This window comes from Dipodomys merriami, unplaced genomic scaffold (genome assembly GCF_024711535.1).
Source record: "Dipodomys merriami isolate MVZ:Mamm:240054 unplaced genomic scaffold, mDipMer1.0.p SCAF_44, whole genome shotgun sequence".
Classification (NCBI taxonomy): domain Eukaryota; kingdom Metazoa; phylum Chordata; class Mammalia; order Rodentia; family Heteromyidae; genus Dipodomys; species Dipodomys merriami.
Window position 1 is genome coordinate 3,922,308 of NW_027206002.1, and position 21,599 is coordinate 3,943,906.

At 42.3% G+C, this 21,599-nt stretch overlaps 2 protein-coding genes and 1 long non-coding RNA gene across 4 annotated transcripts in view; 2 read left to right on the forward strand and 1 right to left on the reverse strand.

Annotated features, from left to right (window-relative positions):
• Positions 1 to 17,296, forward strand: part of Canx (calnexin) — a 33,975-nt gene extending 16,679 nt beyond the window's left edge. For both annotated transcript variants that reach the window (XM_069993828.1, XM_069993829.1), the window contains exons 3-15: positions 841 to 914; positions 1,432 to 1,490; positions 2,135 to 2,276; positions 2,923 to 3,004; positions 3,782 to 3,974; positions 5,285 to 5,474; positions 8,011 to 8,124; positions 8,462 to 8,618; positions 11,195 to 11,410; positions 12,219 to 12,338; positions 13,345 to 13,471; positions 13,656 to 13,735; positions 15,913 to 17,296. In XM_069993828.1, the coding sequence (XP_069849929.1) occupies positions 841 to 914; positions 1,432 to 1,490; positions 2,135 to 2,276; positions 2,923 to 3,004; positions 3,782 to 3,974; positions 5,285 to 5,474; positions 8,011 to 8,124; positions 8,462 to 8,618; positions 11,195 to 11,410; positions 12,219 to 12,338; positions 13,345 to 13,471; positions 13,656 to 13,735; positions 15,913 to 15,966 (1,608 nt within the window). In that variant the 3' untranslated portion in view covers positions 15,967 to 17,296. The remainder of the gene's footprint in view (positions 1 to 840; positions 915 to 1,431; positions 1,491 to 2,134; positions 2,277 to 2,922; positions 3,005 to 3,781; positions 3,975 to 5,284; positions 5,475 to 8,010; positions 8,125 to 8,461; positions 8,619 to 11,194; positions 11,411 to 12,218; positions 12,339 to 13,344; positions 13,472 to 13,655; positions 13,736 to 15,912) is intronic.
• Positions 17,003 to 18,343, reverse strand: LOC138807947 (uncharacterized). The gene is made up of 2 exons (XR_011366350.1): positions 18,177 to 18,343; positions 17,003 to 17,866 (listed from the first exon to the last, which is right to left on the reverse strand). It is a non-coding gene; the product is annotated as an uncharacterized lncRNA (long non-coding RNA).
• Positions 18,344 to 19,374: 1,031 nt separating this feature from the next.
• Positions 19,375 to 21,599, forward strand: part of Maml1 (mastermind like transcriptional coactivator 1) — a 37,875-nt gene continuing 35,650 nt past the window's right edge. The window contains exon 1 of the mRNA XM_069993827.1: positions 19,375 to 19,990. Within this exon, the coding sequence (XP_069849928.1) occupies positions 19,670 to 19,990 (321 nt within the window). The 5' untranslated portion in view covers positions 19,375 to 19,669. The remainder of the gene's footprint in view (positions 19,991 to 21,599) is intronic.

The following is a 21,599-nucleotide window of genomic DNA, read 5'->3' on the forward strand; positions in this document are numbered from 1 at the left end:
CTGATTAAAAAAGAAAAAATTACTGGACACCCATGGCTCACGCCTATAATCCTAGTTACTCAGGAGGCTCAGATCTGAGGACCATGGTTCAAAGCCAGCCCTGGCAGGAAAAGCCGAGAGACTCTGATCTCCAATAAACCACTAGAAAACCGGACGTGGCACTGTGCCTCAAGTGGTAGAGCACTCGCCTTGAGCTGAAGAGTGCAGCGACAGCACCCAGGCCGAATTCAAGCCCCACAACCGACCAAAAAGAAAAACGAAAAGAAAAATTTTATTTTTCAAGGGGTAGCTATGAAAGTTTCATGGCAATTTAAAACAAGCCAGGAAAATTAATTCTATTGAGAAAAGACTGTTGCTGGTAGCTGGGTGCCAGTGGTAGTGCTACATGCCTGTAATCCTAGTTGTTCAGGAGGCTGAGAATCAGTCTGCCCAGTCTGGGCAGACAAATCTGGAGAGACTTATCTCTAATCAGCAAAAAGCCAGAAATGAAGTTGTAGCTCAAGTGCCTAAGCCCAGAGTTCAAGCCCCACGACTGACAAAAAAAAAAAAAAAAAAAAAAGAGGCTCACAGACTTTCTTGCCTTGGCTGGTTTTGAGCTGTAAAACTCATATCTTAGCCTGCTGAGTGGCTAGGATTACAGGGATGAGCCACCAGTGCCTGGCTGGAAAAAAAAAATTTGAGGCATGGTCTTGCTATGTAGTGTAACCTGTATGTAATTTGTGATTCTCGAGTTTAGCCTCTGAAGTGCTGGGATTACAGCATTTGTGAACCTTAATCCCTTGTGAACCTTTAGGTTTAGCTAAAATTTCAATTCCTAATTCACTTCTGTATTTAACATAGGTCACCTACAAAGCTCCAGTTCCAACAGGAGAAGTTTATTTTGCTGATTCTTTTGATAGAGGCTCTCTGTCAGGGTAAGTGTTTTCCTAGGTAGAAAAATCATAAAAGGTGGGCATCATTTGTTTTGGACCATAGCCTTTTATCTATCTAATCTGTATGTCTCTTTGGGAATATAGACTTTTGGAACTGGTCATTCGTATTGCTCCCATTCTTTTCCCTCTTCCTCTACCCTAGATTTTGTTGTTTGGAAAATTTTGTCTTGAGCCTTAAAAAATAGTCCAATGAGCTTAATCCTGTGGCTCAATCCTGTAATCTTAGCTATTTAGGACTTTGAGTGACATCTGAGGCTCACGTTTCAAAGCCAGTTTGGGCAGGAAAGTCCATGAGACTCATAACTTTGGTACCCTTTTTTTTCTTGGTTTGTAAACTGAACACAATGCATTATCACTAATGTATGACAGACATATAATGACAAAGGTTAAGTAGGCTATCAGGAGGAGGATAGATGATTCATATATGTATATATTGTTTCCCTTCACTTGATCAACTGTCATTTGAATCTTTAATTTGGAGGTTTATCTTTAATTACAGGTGGATTTTATCCAAAGCCAAGAAAGATGACACTGATGATGAAATTGCCAAATATGATGGTGAGAATTTCATTTTGTCTAGCAGATGGAAGTGATGGATCTCCATGGCATCTCTTAAGACTAGCTAGTTTCAAAAAGTACTCCTTGGGAATTGCAACATCTTTGTATATTGTCTTATGTGATAGAAGTAGACCTATGTGATAGGATCAGACTTATATAAGTAATCACCTGTGATGCTGTATATTAGAGGAAGTTATTTTCAAGGCATTGGTATAATGAATATGTTGGATATCCTACTGTTTGATAAATATTTGTATACTTTGTATTAATAGCCCAGCTGTCATGGAATAATGAAGTATGTTAAAAATTTATCAGTACAGGGGCTGGGAAGGTGGCTCAGTGGTAGAGTGCTTGCCTTGAATGCATGAGGCCCTGGGTTCGGTTCCTCAGCACCACATAAGCAAAAAGAAAAAAGCCAGAAGTGGCACTGTGGCTCAAGAGGTAGAGCGATGTCTTGAGCTGAAGAGCTGAGGGACAGCGTCCCAGGCCCAGAGTTCAGGCCCCACGATTGGACCCCCCCCCCAAAAAAAAAATTATCAGTACAATAGACTTATATAACACAGAGTTTAGTTGGTTGCCATTTAAAAAACCTTCAAAGGTATAGTTAAGAAGTGGAGAGCTTTTTTTTTTTTTCTGTTTTGTAGGAAAGTGGGAGGTAGATGAAATGAAGGAAACAAAGCTTCCAGGCGATAAAGGACTTGTATTGATGTCTCGGGCCAAGCATCATGCCATCTCTGCTAAATTGAACAAGCCCTTCCTATTTGATACCAAGCCTCTCATAGTTCAGTAAGTGAAATGCTTGTTTGTTAAAAACTATAGAAAGGGGGCTGGGAAGTTGGCTCAGTGGTAGAGTGCTTGCCTAGCATGCACGAGGCCCTGGGTTCGATTCCTCAGCACCACATAAACAGAAAAAAAAAGCTGGAAGTGGGGCTGTGGCTCAAGTGGTAGAGCGCTAGCCTTGAGCTGAAGAGCTGAGGGATAGCTCCCAGGCCCAGAGGTTAAGCCCCACAACCGGACCCCCCCCCCCCCAAAAAAAAAAATATATAGAAAGGGTAATTTAAGAGGACATCAGAAAACTGTTGAAAAATTAGAGAATATATACACACAAACACACACACTATTCTAATAAATTTAGAATCCTGAGATTATTTTTCTGATTGTTTTTGAAACAAACTAGTTATTTCTTTCATAGTAAAGGAACATCTGAATTTTGCAAAAGCTTATTGGGAATCTGCTTTAAGGTTTAGTTTTATTTTTCTTAGTTATTTTTGTGGGATTTAGTAGATATACAAAAAACAGTAGATAATGGAATCTTTTCTAAATACAATCATATGGCTTGTGATAAAACCTTTAACTAGGGTGGGGTAAAGAAATTATAAGATCTAATCTTTCAGAATGCCATGAGGTGTTTTGCTTTTCTCTCTCAAATTAGGTATGAGGTTAATTTCCAAAATGGAATAGAATGTGGTGGTGCCTATGTGAAACTACTTTCCAAAACACCAGAACTCAACCTGGTAGGTACCTGTTTGTTGTGTGACTGGCCTTGCACAAATATTTTAAAAAAATTAAATCTTAGAAAGGGAAGAAGAAGCCGGGCGCTGGTGGCTCACGCCTGTAATCCTAGCTACTCAGGAGGCTGAGATCTGAGGATCGCGGTTCAAAGCCAGCCCCGGCAGGAGATACCGTGAGACTCCTATCTCCAATAAACCACCAGAAAACCGGAAGTGGCGCTGTAGCTCAAGTGGTAGAGCGCTCGCCTTGAGCTGAAGAGCGGAGGGACAACGCCCAAGCCCAGAGTTCAAGCCCCACGACCGACCAAAAAAAAAAAAACAAAAAAAAAAAAAAAAAAAAAAGAAAGGGAAGAAGATATTATAAAACAAGAAAATAAAGGAAAAAAAGAAAAAGCCTCCTCTCTGTTAATTTTTATCTCTTAGAGTATTTAAAATATTAATTTTGACATTAATGTGCTTTTTATTTGAAATGTCACATTAAAAGTTACCAGCAACACTTTGATTCTCACTGGTTTCTGATTTGTGTTTTAGTTTTAGCAAACTTAATTTTACTTTTTTGAAAAATACATGCATTAACTTCTTTTCTTAAGTACTTAAATATATTGTTTTCTAATGATTGCTAATTATTTCTTTTCATTGGTGCCTGAAATTTATACAGTAGCCAACTTATAAGTGTATAACTAATTTATTTGGAATTTTGTAAGAGAAAACATACTTATGAAAGGTTGCTTTAGAACACTGGTAAGATTTACTTAAAATTATTCATCTTTGTTTCTGAAGGATCAATTCCATGACAAGACCCCCTATACGATTATGTTTGGTCCAGATAAATGTGGAGAAGACTATAAATTGCACTTCATCTTTCGCCACAAAAACCCCAAGACAGGTGTATATGAAGAAAAGCACGCTAAAAGGCCAGATGCAGATCTGAAGACCTATTTTACTGATAAGAAAACACATCTTTACACATTAAGTAAGAAAAAACATTAGTTTGGGTTTTTAAAGACATGAGGTTTTCAAAAGATGCCTGGAGAATACTGGAGCCTGCAAGAAATCTTGTATCTTTGTGGTAGAATGAACTTCTTTATTGGTCAGCACTAAAAAGAAGTTTCTCTTCTATTGTTGAGCGAGGACTCTGTGTGCATGTGTGCATGTGTGTGCTCATGAGTAAATGCCAGTCCTGGGGCTTGAACTCAAGGCCTAAGCTGTGACCCTGAGCTTTTTTGCTCAAGTCTAGTGGTCTACCACTTGGCCCACAACTCTACTTAAGCTTTTTAGATGGTTAATTGGAAATAATAAGTCTCCCAGGATGGCTTTCAACCATGATCCTCAGATCTCAGCTTCCTGAAGTAGCTAGGATTATAGCTGTGAGCCACCAGCACCACCCGGCTGTTTGATACCATTTGAAGAACATACTCTTGGGAGGCTAGGAATGTGGCTTAGTAATAGAGTGCTTGCCTAGCATACATGAAGTCCTGGGTACCCTGGGTTCAGTTCCTCAAAACCACCAAAAAATACCTGAAGTAGTGCAGTGACTCAAGTGGTAGAGTTAGCCTAGCCTTGTGCAAAAAGTCCAGGCCCTGAGTTCAAGACCCAGGACTGGCAAAAACAACAACAACAACAAAAAAAAACCACAATATACTTTTGAGTCTGAAAGTATAGTTCAATGGTGAAAGTAGAGTTCAATGGTAAGAGTGCTTCCCTAGCACAAGAACATGGGTTCAACCCTCCAGCACCACAAAAAACAGAAACATGCTTTTATGTCCTATTAAGAGTTAATTCACTGATACTTCTTCATTCCTGCCCTTGTTTAGATTCTTGTTGATAAAATGAAATAATAGGATATATAGTAGAGTTAGATGTATAGTTTTTCAAAATTATTAGTTGAACTGACTTTTTTTGTTGTTGTTGTCTAGGTGCTATCCCTGAGCTCTTTTTGCTCAAGGCTAGCGCTCTACCACTTTGAGCTACCACACTATTTCCGGTTTTCTGATAGGTAATTGGAGAATAGAGTCATCCACTGTCCTGCTTGGGCTGGCTTTGAACCACTGTTCTTGAATCCTGTAGTAGCTAGGATTACAGGCATGACCCACCAGGGCCCAGCAGTTGAACTGACTTTGAATGCTTCAGTACCTGGACAGTTAATTTCAACTCTGAATAGGGTTTCAGGCTTGGCCACTGATGCCTGGCAAATGTCACATTTCCACATTTTAATGTTGTAGTGTGAAAGGAGTATGGAAATGAGTGGTTAACTAACTTGAATTGCATCTAACCTTTTTCCAGTCTTGAATCCAGATAATACTTTTGAAATATTAGTTGACCAGTCCGTTGTAAACAGTGGAAATCTGCTAAATGACATGACTCCTGCTGTAAATCCTTCACGTGAAATTGAGGATCCAGAAGACCGGAAGCCTGAGGACTGGGATGAAAGACCTAAAATACCGGATCCAGATGCTGTCAAGCCAGATGACTGGTGAGTCTTGGGGACCCATCCTTGAGTGTAAAAGAACCTTTACTTACATTCACAGGGCTACTCACACCTGTTGATGTAGCCAAATGTTGGTAGTATAAGATCTGATTAAATAACCCACAGTGAACATCAAGTGTGATAATAAAAAAGAAAACAGAAGAGAGAAATCTGTTTTAGTATTAAAGAGAAAACAGAAATTATTATCTGTAGTTGAAAAGGGGACCAGTAGTGGTTATCTACATTTTCTCATGCCATTTTATAAACCACAGAATTTAAAAATGATGGTAGTTTGTTATCAGCACACTTCAATTTTACCTTTGTGCGCGTGCACGCAAGCATGCGTATCAGTCCCGGGGCTCAAACTCAGGGCCTGATGCTCTCACTTAGCTTTTTTTTTTTTTTTTTTTTTCCTCAAGCCTAGTACTCTACCTACATCTTGAGCCACAGTTCCACTTCAAGCTTTTGTTGTTAATGGGAGATAAGCATCTCAGGCAGAGGCGCTGGGAAGGTGGCTCAGTGGTAGAATGCTTGCCTTGCATGCATGAGGCTCTGGGTTCGATTCCTCAGTACCACATAAGCAGAAAAGGCTGGAAGTGGCACTGTGGCTCAAGTGGTGGAGTGCTACCCTTGAACTGAAGAGCTGAGGGATAGCACCCAGGCCCAGAGTTCAGGCCCCAAGACTGACAAAAAAAAAGCATCTTTGGTTGGGGCTGGGAACATGGCTTAGTGGTAGAGTGCTTGCCTGAAATGCATGAGGCCCTGGGGTTGATTCATCAGTACCACATAAAAAATTAAGAGTCCTGGACTTTCCTGCCCAGATTAGGTCCTGTGGGCATTTCATGTAAACAGAGTAGTATGATATATGATTTTTTTGAATATGGCTTCTTTTAGTCAGCATAAATGTTTCTGAAGTTGAACTTTTTTTTTTTTTTTTTTTTTTTTTTTTTTTTTTTGGTCATTGGGCTTGAACTCTGGGCCTGGGTGCTGTCCCTGTGTTCTTTAACTCAAGGTTAGCGCTCTACCGCTTGAGCCACAGTGTCACTTCTGGTTTTCTAGTGGTTTATTGGAGATAATAGTCTCACGGACTTTCCTGCCCAGTCTGGCTTTGAACCGTGACACTCAGATCTCCTGAGTGGCTAGGATTACAGGCGTGAGCCACTGGCTCCCGGCTTGAAGTTGAACATTTGGAAACATGTAAAAAATACATTTCTTTCAAAGGTTGATTATCTTGTAACATAGATAATACTATATTCTGTAGTTGATGAGCAAGGTTTTAGGTTGTTGCCCTCTTTTGGTTGGGATTATTAATAATGCTTAATAACTTAAGTCTCTAATTGTCAATTTTATTATTGAGTTGTAAGAGTTCTTTATTCTGAATAATATGACTTTGTTAGATAGATAATTTACAAATACTTTCTAGAAGTATTAAATTGGCAGCAAAGTCCATGACACTTCTTGTCTACAATTAACCACCAGAAAACCAGAAGTGCCACTGTGGCTCAAGCAGTAGAGCGCTCACCTTAAGCTGAAGAGCTGAGGAACAGCACCAAGGCCCAGAGTTCAAGCCCCATGATCGACTAAATAAATTAAAAAGATGTTAAACCAGGAGCTGGTGCCTCAGGCCTATAATCCTAACTACTCTGTAATCCTAACTATTCAGGAGGCAGAAATCTGTGAATCATGGTTCAAAGTAAGCTGGGCAGGAAATTTGGTGAAGAAGGTTTCTTTTTGGGTCCGGTTATGGGGCCTGAACTCTGGGCCTGGGCACTGTCCCTCAGCTCTTCAGCTCAAGGCTAGCACTCTACCACTTGAGCCACAGCGCCACTTCGGCTTTTTTCTTTTTGCTTATGTGGTGCTGAGGAATCAAACCCAGGGCCTCATGCATGCAAGGCAAGCGCTCTACCACTGAGCCACCTTCCCAGCCCTGAGGAAGGTTTCTTATCTCCAGCTAAACATGAAAAAGCTGGATCTGGTGCTGTGGCTCAAGGGGTAGAATGCTAGCCTTGAGCAAAAAAGCTCAGATTCAGTGTCCTGCAAGCCCCAAAGTGCGCGCGTGTGCACACACACGCACACGCGCACACACACACACACTCCAATTAGTTTTGTGCCAAATGTGTAGAAACTTGATTGAATGTGGCTTTGTTTGGATTAGTAATTGTCAAAATTAAATATTGTCAGGTAAATGTTAGCTTTAAATATTAACTTTCATTTGAAGGTTAAGAATGACCAGTTTTTCAGGCTGGGAAGGTGGCTTATTAGTAGAGCTCTTGTCTTTTATGCATGAGGCCCTGGGTTCGATTCCTCAGCACCACATAAGCAGAAAAAAAAAGCTGGAAGTGGCGCTGTGGCTCAAGTAGTAGAGTGCTAGCCTTGAGCTGAAGAGCTGAGGGACAGCACCCAGGCCCACAACTGGACCCAAAAAAAAAAAAGAATGACCAGTTTCTCACAAGTAAATGAATTACTTAAAAAGAATAAAAAGGCACTATATTCTGCTTCTCTGGCCAGTATTGTCATAATTGGTGCTTTCCTTATGTATAAGGGATGAAGATGCTCCTGCTAAGATTCCAGATGAGGAGGCCACAAAACCTGATGGCTGGTTAGATTATGAGCTCGAATATATACCTGATCCAGATGCAGAGAAGCCAGAGGATTGGTAAGAATTGGAGTTAAGACTCTAAATTACCTATTTTCTTTTTGGAGTTAAGATTCTAAATTACCTGTTTTTCTTTTTTGTTTTAAATTAAATTTTGGTTAAATACAGCCAAAATGCCCAAACTTAAGGAGAGAGGTCTATAAATGTAATTGTATTTTATCATTTTTTGAAATGTATCTGTTAAAAAAGGCCATTCTGTTGAATGAGAAAGAAGATGGTATTCTGTAGTACAGCGCATTCCACCAGGATCTCCTGGGAATGCTGGGTTGGCCGGATGTTCATAGTTCTTCATCCCAGAACCCATTGGTAATTTGTTGTTTATATTACATCTCTACAGGGATGAGGATATGGATGGAGAGTGGGAGGCTCCACAGATTGCCAATCCTAAATGTGAGTCAGCTCCTGGGTGTGGTGTCTGGCAGCGGCCTATGATTGACAACCCCAATTATAAGGGCAAATGGAAACCTCCCATGATTGACAATCCTAATTACCAGGTTTGTACTTTTTGATTATTGAGTTGATTTTATTATTAATGTTTGTCCATCTAGGAGTTTTATCTGAAGTGCTTTTCATGATTAAGTAGGACATAAACTTCATATGTTGAGAGACAACTTAGTTTTGTAGGTTAACTGTTGGTAAAGAGAAAAAAACATTCATAGTTGCTTATTATGTCTGCTTAAAACAAACAGGGATAATTGGTTTCCAGGTCCCAGTGCTCACTCTTCTGAGTGGCCTTTATTTTCTTTTTGTTAAATGTGCTCTTTTCTTTTTTTTAATGATTTATTATTATTTTTAAGTAGTTGTACAAAGAAGTTCCCATTCTGCAAAACAGTATATGAATACAAGGTGTCTGACAACATTGCCACCCATGCTCCTAACCCATCCCTTCTCTCACTTCTTTTTTTTTAAAGTGAGATTAGGTGATTACATAAATTTCACATCTTTCACAGTATTGTGAAATAGTGATACTTATAGTTAAAGTCACAAACACATTTTAACCTTTACAAGGAAATGTACTCTTTTCAAGAGAATGAAGAACCTGTGATTTGCATACCTAATGTGATTGATATAGCAGAGGTGCTTTAGCCACAGGATCCTGATATCGTTTGTCCATCTTTGTGACATAGAGGACTGATAGGAATTAGTGTGGTAACAGGTTAGAAAATTGCTTGGCTCAGTAACTTCATCTATAAAAAGACAGGCTCTTGGGGCTAAGAATGTGGCTTAGTGGTAGAGTACTTGCCTAGCATGCATGAAGCCCTGGGTTCAATTCCTCAGTACCACATAAACAGAAAAGCCAGAAGGAGCACTGTGGCTCAAGTGGTAGAGCGCTAGCCTTGAGCAAAAGAAGCTCAGGAACAAGGCCCAGGCCTCAAGTTCAAGCCCCAGGACTAGCAAAAAATTAAAAATTTAAAAAAAAAAATTAGGGGCTGGGAAGGTGGCTCAGTGGTAGAATGCTTGCCTTGCATGCCTGAGGCCCTGGGTTTGAATCCTAAGCACCACATAAACAAAAAGAAAAAAGCTGGAAGTGGCGCTGTGGCTCAAGTGGTAGAGCACTAGCCTTGAGCTGAAGAGCTGAGGGACAACGCCCAGGCCCAGAGTTTAGGCCCCACAACCGGACCCAAAAAAAAAATTAAAAATTACCATTTAGTCATTCTTTTGGTGGCTACTTAATGAAGCATCCTTTTACATGTTTAGGGGTTTGTAGTATTTTTAGATGGTTACTTAGAAGTGAACACTAGTTGAAGACTGCATTTTAGTTTAAATTGCCACCAAGTCTTTACTGACTTAATACTCCAACTCCCAAAAAGCAGTTGATGTAATCAGAGGTTTTTGTAATGGGCCAGAGTGAGGTATTGGGTTTTTTGGTGTTTTTCTTTGTTTGTTTTGTTTTGGTGCTGGTCCTGTGGCTTGAACACAGCCTGGCACTGCCCCTGGGCTTCTTTGAAGCTCAAGGCTCTACCACTGGAGCCAAAGCTTCACTTCTGGCTTTTTTGGTAGATGGAGATCAGGGATTATAGGATTATAGGCATGAGCCACTGGTAGATGACTTGAGGTGTTAGTTTTGAACAAGGGTCATGGATATCAGAAATGTTTAAAACAATGAGCCTGGCGCTGGGAAGATGGCTCAGTCATAGAGTGTTTGCCTTGCATGCATGAGGCCCTGGGTTCAATTCCTCAGCACCACATAAACAGAAAAAGCTGAAAGTGGGGCTCAAGTGGTAGAGCACTGGTCTATAGCAGAAGAGCTGGGGGACAGCACCCAGGCCCAGAGTTCAGGCCCCACAACCAAAAAAAAAAAAAAGTGAATCGGTAGAGCGCTCACCTTGAGCTGAAGAGCTCAGGGACAGTACCCAGGCCCAGAGTTCAAGCCTCACGACCGACCAAAAACAAAACAATCTACAGTATCTATAGATGTGAGTCAGTCTGCAGTGGCTCACATCTGTAGATACTCAGGAGGCTGAGATCTGAGGATCACAGTTCAAAGCTGGCCTTCAGCAGGAAACAGTGAGACTTTTATCTCCGGATTAACTACCAGAAAACCAGAAGTGGTGCTGTGGCTCAAACTGGTAAGAGTGCTAGCCTTGAGTGAAAAAGCTCAGAGACAGTGACCAAGCCCTGAATTCAAGTCTCTTATGCCTGCAAAACAACAACTACAAACCTTCACTAGCAGTAACAGCCAGTTGTAATTGGCTAGATACTTTGTAATCCTAAACTACTGAAGAAACTGAGATCAGAAGGATTGTAGTTTTTATTTTTTTAATTTTATTGTCAAGGTGATGTATGTAGAGTGGTTACGGTTAAATCTGTAAGGTGGAGAATTATAGTTTGAAACCATCCTGAGCAGAAAAGTTTGTAAGACTGTCTCTAACCAGCAAAAAGCTGGTATAGTGCTATCAAAACAAACAGAACTGCTGAATTCACAACCCAGTATCAATAACACATTGCTGTCATTTGCTTTTTTCCTGCTGTTCACTTAATTTTTACAAAGTTAGTGTTTGTCCTCCTTGATGCAGTCAGTTTTTTTGCGTTCCTTACCTGAAATAATTTTTTGAAACTTTTTTTTTAGGGAATATGGAAACCCAGAAAAATACCAAATCCAGATTTCTTTGAAGATCTAGAACCTTTCAGAATGACTCCTTTTAGTGCTATTGGTTTGGAGCTGTGGTCCATGACTTCTGACATTTTTTTTGACAACTTTATCATCAGTGGTGATCGAAGAGTAGTTGATGACTGGGCTAATGATGGATGGGGTCTGAAGAAAGCTGCGGATGGAGCTGCTGAGGTTTGTATTTGTTATTAGAGGTAATGGAAGTAGTTTGTCAATGCTGTCATTGTGGTTTTCTCTTTTTGGGAAATAACATTACCTAAAGTATAACTGTGGATCTCATTTTATTATCACTAAGTAGCTTTAGAGTCTCTCCTGTGTTATGTGCAGGGTGTGTATGACTTAATTGCCATTTGGAACACATTTTAGCACACTCTAAAAATGTTTATTCATAGTTTATTCATGTGTAGAATTTTTAGACAACTGTTCTTGTGACTGAAGAATTTAATTGTGATGCCTGAGATACTATAAGCCACCATTTCTTGCCAGCACTGGTGAGTGGTTTATGCCTTTAATCCTGGCTACTCAAGAGGCTGAGATTTGAGATCTCAGTTCTAAGCCAGCCAGGATAGAAACATCTGTGGGATTCTTGCCTCCAGTCATCCACCAAAAAGTCAGAAGTAGAGCTGTGACTCAAGTGGTGGTAGAACACTAGTTTTGAGCTCAGAAGCTCAGACAGAGTGCCCAGGACCTGAGTTCTTTCCCGAGGATAGGCATCCAAAAACAAAGAAACTACTTAAGGAAGTGGCTCCAGCGATAGAGCTGAAGAGCTCAAGGACAGCGCCCAGGCCCAGAGTTCAAGCCCAAGACCAACCAAAAAAAAAAAACTTTTTAAAATTAAAAAACAACAAAAAACCCTACTTAGCTTTGAACCCTTTGAGAAAGGAGCAACCTAGGTAGTGGCACTGCTGTAACTGAACAGAGGGATAAATAATGTAGTTTGCATTTGATGTTAGAAGACAGTGCTTTCTGCCTTGTTTTGCAGCCAGGTGTAGTGGGGCAGATGCTGGAGGCAGCTGAGGAGCGCCCGTGGCTCTGGGTGGTCTACATTTTAACTGTGGCTCTGCCGGTGTTTCTTGTCATCCTCTTCTGCTGCTCTGGAAAGGTAGGGATGTGTTTTGAAATTGGGAGGAATTGTTTTGATGTTAAATATAATTCAGATAGATATATCACTTAACGTTTTTCTCAGCAGCTCTGTAGTCATGACTGAGCCACATTTACTGTTGAATTCTGAAACATTCACTCCTACCTGATGGCCATTTTTTTGTGGCAGACTGGAAGAGAATTTATAGCCCCTCAGTTGCCATTATTATTTATTTCTCTCCATTAATATGTGGTATCAGCGTTTTCTTTTTTAAGAAGAGCAACAAGCCAGGCACTGGTGGCTCATGCCTGTAACCGTAGCTACTCAGGAGGCTGAGACCTGAGGATCACAGCTCAAAGCCAGCCCAGGCAGAAAACTCCGTGAGACTCTTATCTCTAATAAACCACTAGAAAACCGGAAGTGGTGCTGTGGCTTAAGCAGTAGAGCACTGGCCTTGAGCTGAAGAGCTGAGGGAAAGTGCCCAGGCCCAGAGTTCAAGCCCCACGACCGACAAAACAAAAAAAAAGAAGAAGAAGAGCAACCAATTAGTTACAAAATCAGCCATCTATGTACAAACCAGATTTTTTTCATTGGCCTATTTGTGTAGTTCTACTTTGTTTCTCACTCATTGCCCTCTCATCATTCTCCACCTCTTCAAACAATACCTGTATGGGCTCCATGACCTCACTGTAACATTTTGTTATTCAGTCCTTGTTGCATGCTCTCTACTGATACTGATGGTTATCCCTCACCCTGCATTCATAGACTTTGTTCCTAGACTTAGTTCTGCTTTTAGCCTTATCCCTACCACTGTTCTATATATCTGCCTGAGTCAGCCTTATAAGTGAGACCTGTACTTTCTTGTCCAACCCTTGGTTCTTCCTGTTTCTTCTGTCTTGGACCACACACTAACTCAGGCGGGGGGATACATCTTTTTCATGTCTTTAAATCTACTCCTTTAGCAGCCTGATACAGAACTTTTCCCATTGAGCATTTAGTAATTATGAAATTATGGGGACTATTTCAGAAGCAGTCCAATGCTATGGAGTATAAGAAGACAGATGCTCCTCAACCAGATGTCAAGGAGGAAGAAGAAGAGAAGGAAGAGGAAAAGGACAAAGGGGATGAAGATGAGGAAGGTGAAGAGAAGCTTGGTAAGAAGTAGTTTCCCAAAATCTCCTTTAAATGAAGAAACCGAGATATTGTTTTAAACCCTGATAAGCAGGTTTATAAGTTATAGTAGAGAATATTTTAGACAATGCTAATTGTCTTAGTTACCAAATTTAAGGTTTTACTTATTCATATATATATATATATATTTTGTTTGTTTGTTTTTAGAAGAGAAACAAAAAAGTGATGCTGAAGAGGATGGTGGCACTGTCAGTCAAGAGGAGGAAGATAGAAAACCTAAAGCAGAGGTAAAAGTTGGGTGGTGTGGTTCAGGTGGTAGAAACCAGCCAATGAGTAAAAGTGAATGTCAGACACAGAGTTCTAGTACCCTGTCTTGGACAAAAATAAAATTGTAAAAAGTTAGAATGCTTTTGTATTTCAAGTAAGGGGAATAGGAAAATTTACAATGGCTGTGGCAGTAAAATATTTGTTAAAATGGGATTTTGAATGTCGACAATTTGATAATTTCCAGCTACATCTGAACCTCAAAAGATTTTTCGTGTGTGTGCGTGTGCGTGTGTGTGTGTGTGTAGAAAAGAATATGCAGAAGCTGCAGGGGAAAAATAGTAGATACTTTCTAAAGATAGTTTTTTGTGTTTTTTTTTGGGGGGGGTGGTTTTGGTCGGTCGTGGGGCTTGAACTCTGGGCATGAGTGCTGTCCCTGTGCTCTTCAGCTCAAGGCGAGCCCTCTACCACTTGAGCCACAGCACCACTTCCAGTTTTCTACAGGTTTTTATTGGAGATAAAAGTCTCACAGACTTTCCTGCTTGGGCTGCCTTTGAACCTCGATCCTCAGATCTCAGCCTCCTGAGTAGCCAGGATTACAGGCGTGATCCACTGGCACCTGGCTTTGTTTTGTTTTGCTTTGTTTTGGGGGGGGTCTGGTTGTGGAGCCTGAACTCTGTGCCTGGGAGCTGTCCCTCAGCTCTTCAGCTCAAAATTAGCACTCTACCACTTGAGCCACAGAGCCACTTGCGGCTTTTTTTCTTTTTGCTTATGTGGTGCTGAGGAATCAAAACAAACCCAGGGCCTCATGCATGCAAGGCACAAGAGCTCTACCACTGAGCCACTTTCCCAGGCGCGTTACACACACACACACCTCCCCCCCCCCCCCCGCTTTTTTTTGTTGTTGTTGATGTTGGTGGTGGGTGAATTCTGGGCCTGGGCTCTGTACCTGAGTTCTAGGTGAGCTTAAGTTGAACACTTTACCACTTGAGCCACAGTGCCACTTCAGTTTTCTGTTGGTTTATTGGAGATAAGAGAGTCTCATGGACTTTCCTTCCTGGCCTGGCTTTGAACTGAGATCCTCAGATCTCACCCTCTGGAATAGCTAGGATTACAGCCATGAGCCACTGGTGCCTGGCAGGTAGGGTGTGTGTGTGTGTGTGTGTGTGTGTGTGTGTGTGTGTGTGTGTGTGTGTGTGTGTGTGTGTGTGTGTGTGTGTGTGTGTGTGTGTGTGTGTGTGTGTGTGTGTGTGTGTGTGTGTGTGTGTGTGTGTGTGTGTGTGTGTGTGTGTGTGTGTGTGTGTCAATATGAAGTAGGGTGTGTGTGTGTGTTACAATATGAAGTAGAAATGCAGTTCCTGATGGTTAGACTATATCTCAAAACTGCTTCAGCTAATTTTTTTAAAAAAGTTGCTTGTAGGATTAAATAAAGTCAGCCTTTTCAAATAGTAAGTTACAATAATTTAGTTTATGATAGCATAGAAAGAGCACTGGGGGCTCAAGTGGTAGAGCACTGGCTTTGAGCTGAAATGCTGAGGGACAACGTCTAGGCCCAGACGAAGACCATTAGGATTTTACTTTACTTGGATTGTCTCCAGTTTTCTTTTGAAGAACGCTTTTTCATTCTTAGACTGGAGCCAACATTACCGTAGTCTAGTACTTTCTTAGGTAGGATTAAGCAAGTAACAAATGTAACCAGATTGCTTGATCCATTTTCAGGAAAATTTTTATGGGGTTGCCTGAGAAAAGTACATGGTTAGCCCAGCGCCAGTGACTCACACCTGTAATCCTAACTACTCAGAACGCTGAGATGTGAGGGTCACGGTTCAAAGCCAGCCCGGGCAGGAAAGTCCATGAGACTCTTATCTCCAATAAGCCACTGAGAAAATCGGAAGTGGCGCTGTGGCTCATGTGGTAGAGCACTCACTCACCTTGAGCTGAAGAGGGCAGGGCAACGCCCAAGCCCAGAGTTCAAGCCCCACAACCAACCAAAAAAAAAAAAAAAAAAAGTAACATGGTTTTGGAAAACAAAGACAATTTGAATGTATACAAAAATGTATACCTCTGTGCCATAAACTGGTTTTGTTCATTTTCTTGTTTCTTTTGCTTCAAATGAATTATTCAATTTGGTTAGTTGTGGAAATTTGAGTTTTTAAAAATTTGTTAATTACAGTGAATTTATTTTCTTTTCAATTGATAGGAAGATGAAGTTTTGAACAGATCACCAAGAAACAGAAAGCCAAGACGAGAGTGAAACAATCTTAAGAACTTATCTGTGAATTCCTCTCCCTCCCCTCCCCTGCAAGTGTGGTCCTAGGAGAGGGCCTGGCAACCTTAGGTTGAAACTCAGAAAACCTCAAGATGACACCATCAGCAGGTTCCAGCTGAGCGCTAGCCTGTGTGATTTTAAACATCTAGCAGTAAATATTGCAGTTGTGACATAAAGGACCCTGTTTCTGTAGAAAGAAAACATTTAACATAATGGTTGTGAAATGTAACATGAAGCAACTAACTTGTATTTTTTGTTTTGTTTTTAAACATCTTTCTTTAAAATAGAATGATAGAAGTTTTGCCAGTCTAAAATCTTGGCTTAATTTATTAATCTGTCCATGCAGAAATAACACCAACATTTAGAAAAGCTAGGGGGATGAATTACAGTTTTTCTAATCTAACAGGTTTGTTTTTTTTTTTTAGGTTTGATATTACAAAACATTCAAGTATCTGTGGCCCTTGAAATTGGTAATCATGTCTAAGTACAGTCCTTTGTGGTTATAATCTTGTTTTTCTTGCTTCTATTACTCAATTCCTCCAAGAATATTGAGATTAGATAGAAGTCCAAATTTATATATAAAGATTTTGTTTAAGTTGTATTAAAAGTAGACCTATAACACACACACACACACACACAGCTTTCACTTGGATGTTGGTTAGATCATAAGGTTTGTGTGTTCTCTTGCCCTTGGAACTGCTTGGTTCCCAGTCAGCTTTTCAGTTGATGGAAGTGGTGATTTAAAGCAGCACCTGGGCATTCCTATTTCACACAACGGAGTCTCTGGTCCCTGGCCTCCTAGAATGCTGGCTTTTTAAAGAAACACTGGCAGGGCAGGTGGGCTCCAGGGAAGATGCTTCACCACTTGTTCCACTGTGTTGACACTGTTTTCCTTACCTATTTTCCCTGCCCCAGCTCTCTCTCTGCTATGCATTTTCTTCACAGCGCAGCTTGCAGTCCGTTGCTGAAAATTATTATAAAGCTCTGCATAGTGTTAAGCTTTATTGTGATTAAGTGTATGTTTCTTTTTAAGCAGACCCACACCTTTCCAGGGTCAAAGTACAGGATAGAACACAAACTTCCATTCTTATCCATTTCCTTTACTCTGTGTAAAGACTTTAAAAGTCTAATCCAGACGTGGGCCAATTCAGAATTGACTGTAATTGAACATAGAATAAAAGTATTTATGGGAGGAGTGACAAATAGCATGAATTACCTGATTTTTGTAGAATATTTTAAGTTCATTCGCAATTCATGTAACAGCCATGTCTTAAATTTACACAATAAAGGAGTCCTTTTCAATTTTTTTTTTTAATATGGCTTGAAGGATTTTTTTCAAAAGATTTTAGGAGGGTTTTTTTTTTATGTGGAATGCAGATGGGTGCTATTAGAGCTTCTCACCATCACTATGGTGTAATTTTATTATACCACACTGAAATGTATTCAGAAACATTGTTTCCATTATATTCTTTGTTCAGAAGGTTTCGAAATACCGAAGATACTGTTCTTGCACTGAATATATAAACACTCTCCAGTGTTTATATTAGGGAGACATTAGAGAGGAAGTAAAGGATGAAGACTATCCATTTATTTTATCTTTAAAAAAATACTGGTTTGATTAAATTCTTTTGAGGATGGGATACATTTTTCTTGCTGCTGCTGTTCAGTGCTTTATCCTTTTCATTGTTGTTTTGTGGTCATAGTGACCTTAGCTATGTAGCTGACTTTCCCAAATGTATGGAGTGCAAATAAAGAGTTACTTAGCAAGAACTGAAAATATGACTGCAGGTTTCTCCTTGAAGCAAATATGTGGGTATCATTGCATTTCCAGTCATTGCCTTCTTCATTGTCCATTGACATATTCCATGTCTATTTCCCAGCTGAACTGTGAAAAGACAGGGTTGAATTGTTAGTGTTTATTGCCTTTCTGAGTTTATTTAGCAAAATTTTATGAAAGAACACAAAAACACCTCGGCTCTTTAGTTTTGTGTAAGGTTAGCTTCCTGGTTAAAGTGTCTTGACACTAAATAAATGGCCAGTAGATTTAGCTCTTGAAAAAAGCACAGGGCTGGGAATGTAGCTCAGTGGCAGAGTGCCTGCCTAACATGTTCAATACTCTTGAGTTTGACCTCCCCACCGAACACCTCAAAATAAAATATTTCTTATATTTGGATATTTACATGCTGGTTATCTACCTGTTTTAACATGCCCACACACAATCAGATCTGTTCCTTCAGTGTTCTTACTAGTTTTCTTCACTTTTCTCAAGTTGTCACATTATTGAATGGTGTTACATTAAAGCTGTGTTAAGTGTCTTGCTTTTGACTGAACTTCGTGGTAACCTTCGATGAGATCTGTTTTGTTTCTATAGTGGGGTAATGGTCTTTTTATTAGAGTTGCTAATACTCTAGAATTAGAATTTAGAGTTCAGAATTTGTATTTTTCTACTGTGTATATAAAAAACATTTGGCTCTGGGTTTTTTTTCCCCCTGATTTAAAAAAGAAAGTCTTTAGAAATGTGATAACACGTTTGGGGTGCTGGTGGCCTCTTCCAGTGGGAACCTCCTAAGCACCTAAGTGTTAAGCACTTAGGGCTGTGGATCCCACATAGTCTCGTTCTTATAGTTAACAGCATTTAACTATTTCGGTTTCCCTTCTCTGCCACTCTGCCTACTAAGTAACATCACTGTAGACCTGTGTGTTTGGTTGGATGGTGTTGAGTGAAGCTGGAGGTCGTGCTCCCCGTGGAAGCGCTGTAGCCAAGCTGGACTCCAGTCCACACTCTCACGTCGAGGTTTTTTTCCTTGCTTTTTTTGGTAGTGAGACTGGTTCCGACTCAACATAAAATAGGCGGAAATGGTCGGTCCCAGTGATTCACAAGGGTGCCGGGAGGAAACCTCTGGCTCACTTGTGAACAATCCTGACCAATTATGGGGCTGGATGTAAGGAATGAGGTCAAGGAGAAACGGCTGGAAAAACCGTGTGCCCGCTCTGAGTTTGCTAAAGCCCAGATCAAAAAACAGTCGATGGAAAATGTGAAGTCCCGTCCTGCCAGGCGGGCATCTGGTTCTGGCCAGTTAGCACCGTACTTGTCGGTTCACCCCGCATTCCTCGGGGACCCGGAAGGGCCTGCCTTCAGGGGGCGGCGTTTAGAAGCCCTCTGTCGCCTCTTGGACAGGCTCCTGTCAGTCACCGCTCGGTCCGCGAGGCGGAGGCCCGCCCCGGGGCTTCCCTTCGCCCCTCACTTGAGAGTTCCTTTTAAATACCGCTCAGGAGCCCAAGCCTTCCCCTTACGTGCTCGTGCCCACGCCCGCGGGTGGCGGCCTCTTCCTTGTCTGATTGGTCGCGGCCCTTGTCCGTTTTCCGTAACGCAGGAGCTCGTCGGCGCAGGCCCCGCCCTCTTCCGAGAGCCCTGAAAACAATTTTAAGATGGCGGCGGCGGCGGCACGGAAAACAATGGGGCCGAGACGGAGGCGACAGGCCGAGGCCTGAGGTGGGCAGTGAGCGCCCGCCCGAAGTCGGGCAGAGCGGAGCGGGGGCAAGATAGGCCGCCGCGTGCCAGCCTGCTCCGCAGCCCGCGGGAGCATGGCGCGGCCGTGAGGCGGACCGAGACCGCCGGGGGAAGCGGAGCCCACAGTGCCAGCCGGCCCGGAGAGGCCCGGGCCCGGCCCGTGCAGCCCCGCGGCCCATGGTGCTGCCCACCTGCCCCATGGCGGAGTTCGCGCTGCCGCGGCACAGCGCGGTCATGGAGCGCCTCCGCCGGCGCATCGAGCTGTGCCGGCGCCACCACAGCACCTGTGAGGCCCGCTACGAGGCCGTGTCGCCCGAACGCCTGGAGCTCGAGCGCCAGCACACCTTCGCCCTGCACCAGCGCTGCATCCAGGCCAAGGCGAAGCGCGCCGGCAAGCACCGGCAGCCGCCCGCCGCCGCCCCGGCCCCGGCCCCGGCGCCCGCCCCGGCCCCGCGGCTCGACGCAGCCGACGGCCCCGAGCACGGCCGCCCGGTCGCGGTGAGTAGGGAAGGCACTTTATCGCCGCTGCCTCTTCTCCCAGAATCGCTCCCGGATGCGGTGCGGGCCTCTGGCTAACTTCCCCGCGCGTCCCCAACTCTTGGGTCGGGCTCCGGGCTCCGGGGTTGGGGGGGGGAGGAGAGCTAATCTGGCAGGGTGCTGAAGCGGTTGTCATCCTCGGGAAATGGCACTGTGGCCTTCCTTGGGGGGGGAAAGCAGGACTCAGGAGGACTTTGCATGAGGCCCGGGACTGGGAAGGCCAGGAGGCCGGAGGATTTCCTTCTAGACTTCGTCCTGAAATGTTAAGAACGTTTATTTGGGGATCAAGCAGAGTCCCTTTCGCCTGTGGTGTAGAAGAGTTCTCGCCCCGTAGGCCTGACCTCATTTATTCTGCAAATGTTGATTGGATCCTCGCTCTTTGCTAAGTCTTGTGCTGTAAGTGGAGTCTGGGCTGTAACATGAAAATAAGTCGGCCTTCAATGGACAATATCAAACTGCTGGAGTAGAAAATCGAAGTCTTTGAAAACCTTGGTAAAACCCACAGGGCTGCTCTCTGGAGTTACACATAGTTATTCCTTGTTTGAAATTTGTGAATTTGAGATTGCTGCGGTATTATTGTCGACGATTCCAATGTTAACTTAAGAGGCCTGGTTAAAAATCTCTGATGATTTTTAGATAGTCGTTGGTACGTTTTAGTGGTTTTTAGTAGATATTACTGGTTGCTTAGAAGTTGTTCCTTCTTAAGCCTGATTATAAAAGGGAGACAGATTTTGAGTATGAGCGGGGAGGAGGTGATGTTTTCTGAGTCCAGCATTCTTGGTAACGTTTCAGAGAAAATGTTATTACTTCAATTTGTTCAGTGTATTTGTAATCCATGCCTTTATTGTCTCTTACCTTGGCTGTTAGTGAAGTCCTTCCCTCTAGACCGTAGGCTTTCCAAATGGTAGAGCCATTTATCACTTAAAGGAATGAAGTTTATCTCTTTGGCTTGGATTTTGGGACCAGTCTGACCTGACCTATCTTTCCATGCCCCCCAAAGATCAGCTCCTCTGATTGAATTGTTCTCATCTTTCTCATGCTGGTGTCAGCTGCTGGACTTGAGCACAGAATACTGGGGCTCAAACCCAGTTTTATTGCTTTTTGTATAAACTTGTCATGTCTTCTCATCTTCATTTTTTTTTGGGGGGGGGTCTGGTCGTAGGGCCTGAACTCTGGGTCTGGGCACTGTCCCTCAGCTCTTCAGCTCAAGGCTAGCGCTCTACCACTTGAGCCACAGAGCCACTTCCGGCTTTTTTCTTTTTTCTTATGTGGTGCTGAGGAATCGAACCCAAGGCCTCATGCATGCAAGGCAAGTGCTCTACCACTGAGCTACCTTCCCAGCCCCGTCATCTTCATTTTTCTTGGGCTAGTCTTGTCACCTCTTTTCTTGTCTGTTAGTGGGGGTAATTTTAGGCTTCTTAGAAGGATTCTTGTATTGTCCAAAAGAAATGAGTATAGATAAGAAATTACTTAACAAGCTGAGGACCACCTGCAAGTTCTTTCTCAACATCTTTCTGAATCCTGCCATCCCATCCATACTAGCTCATCTCCTCTGCTTTGCACATAATTT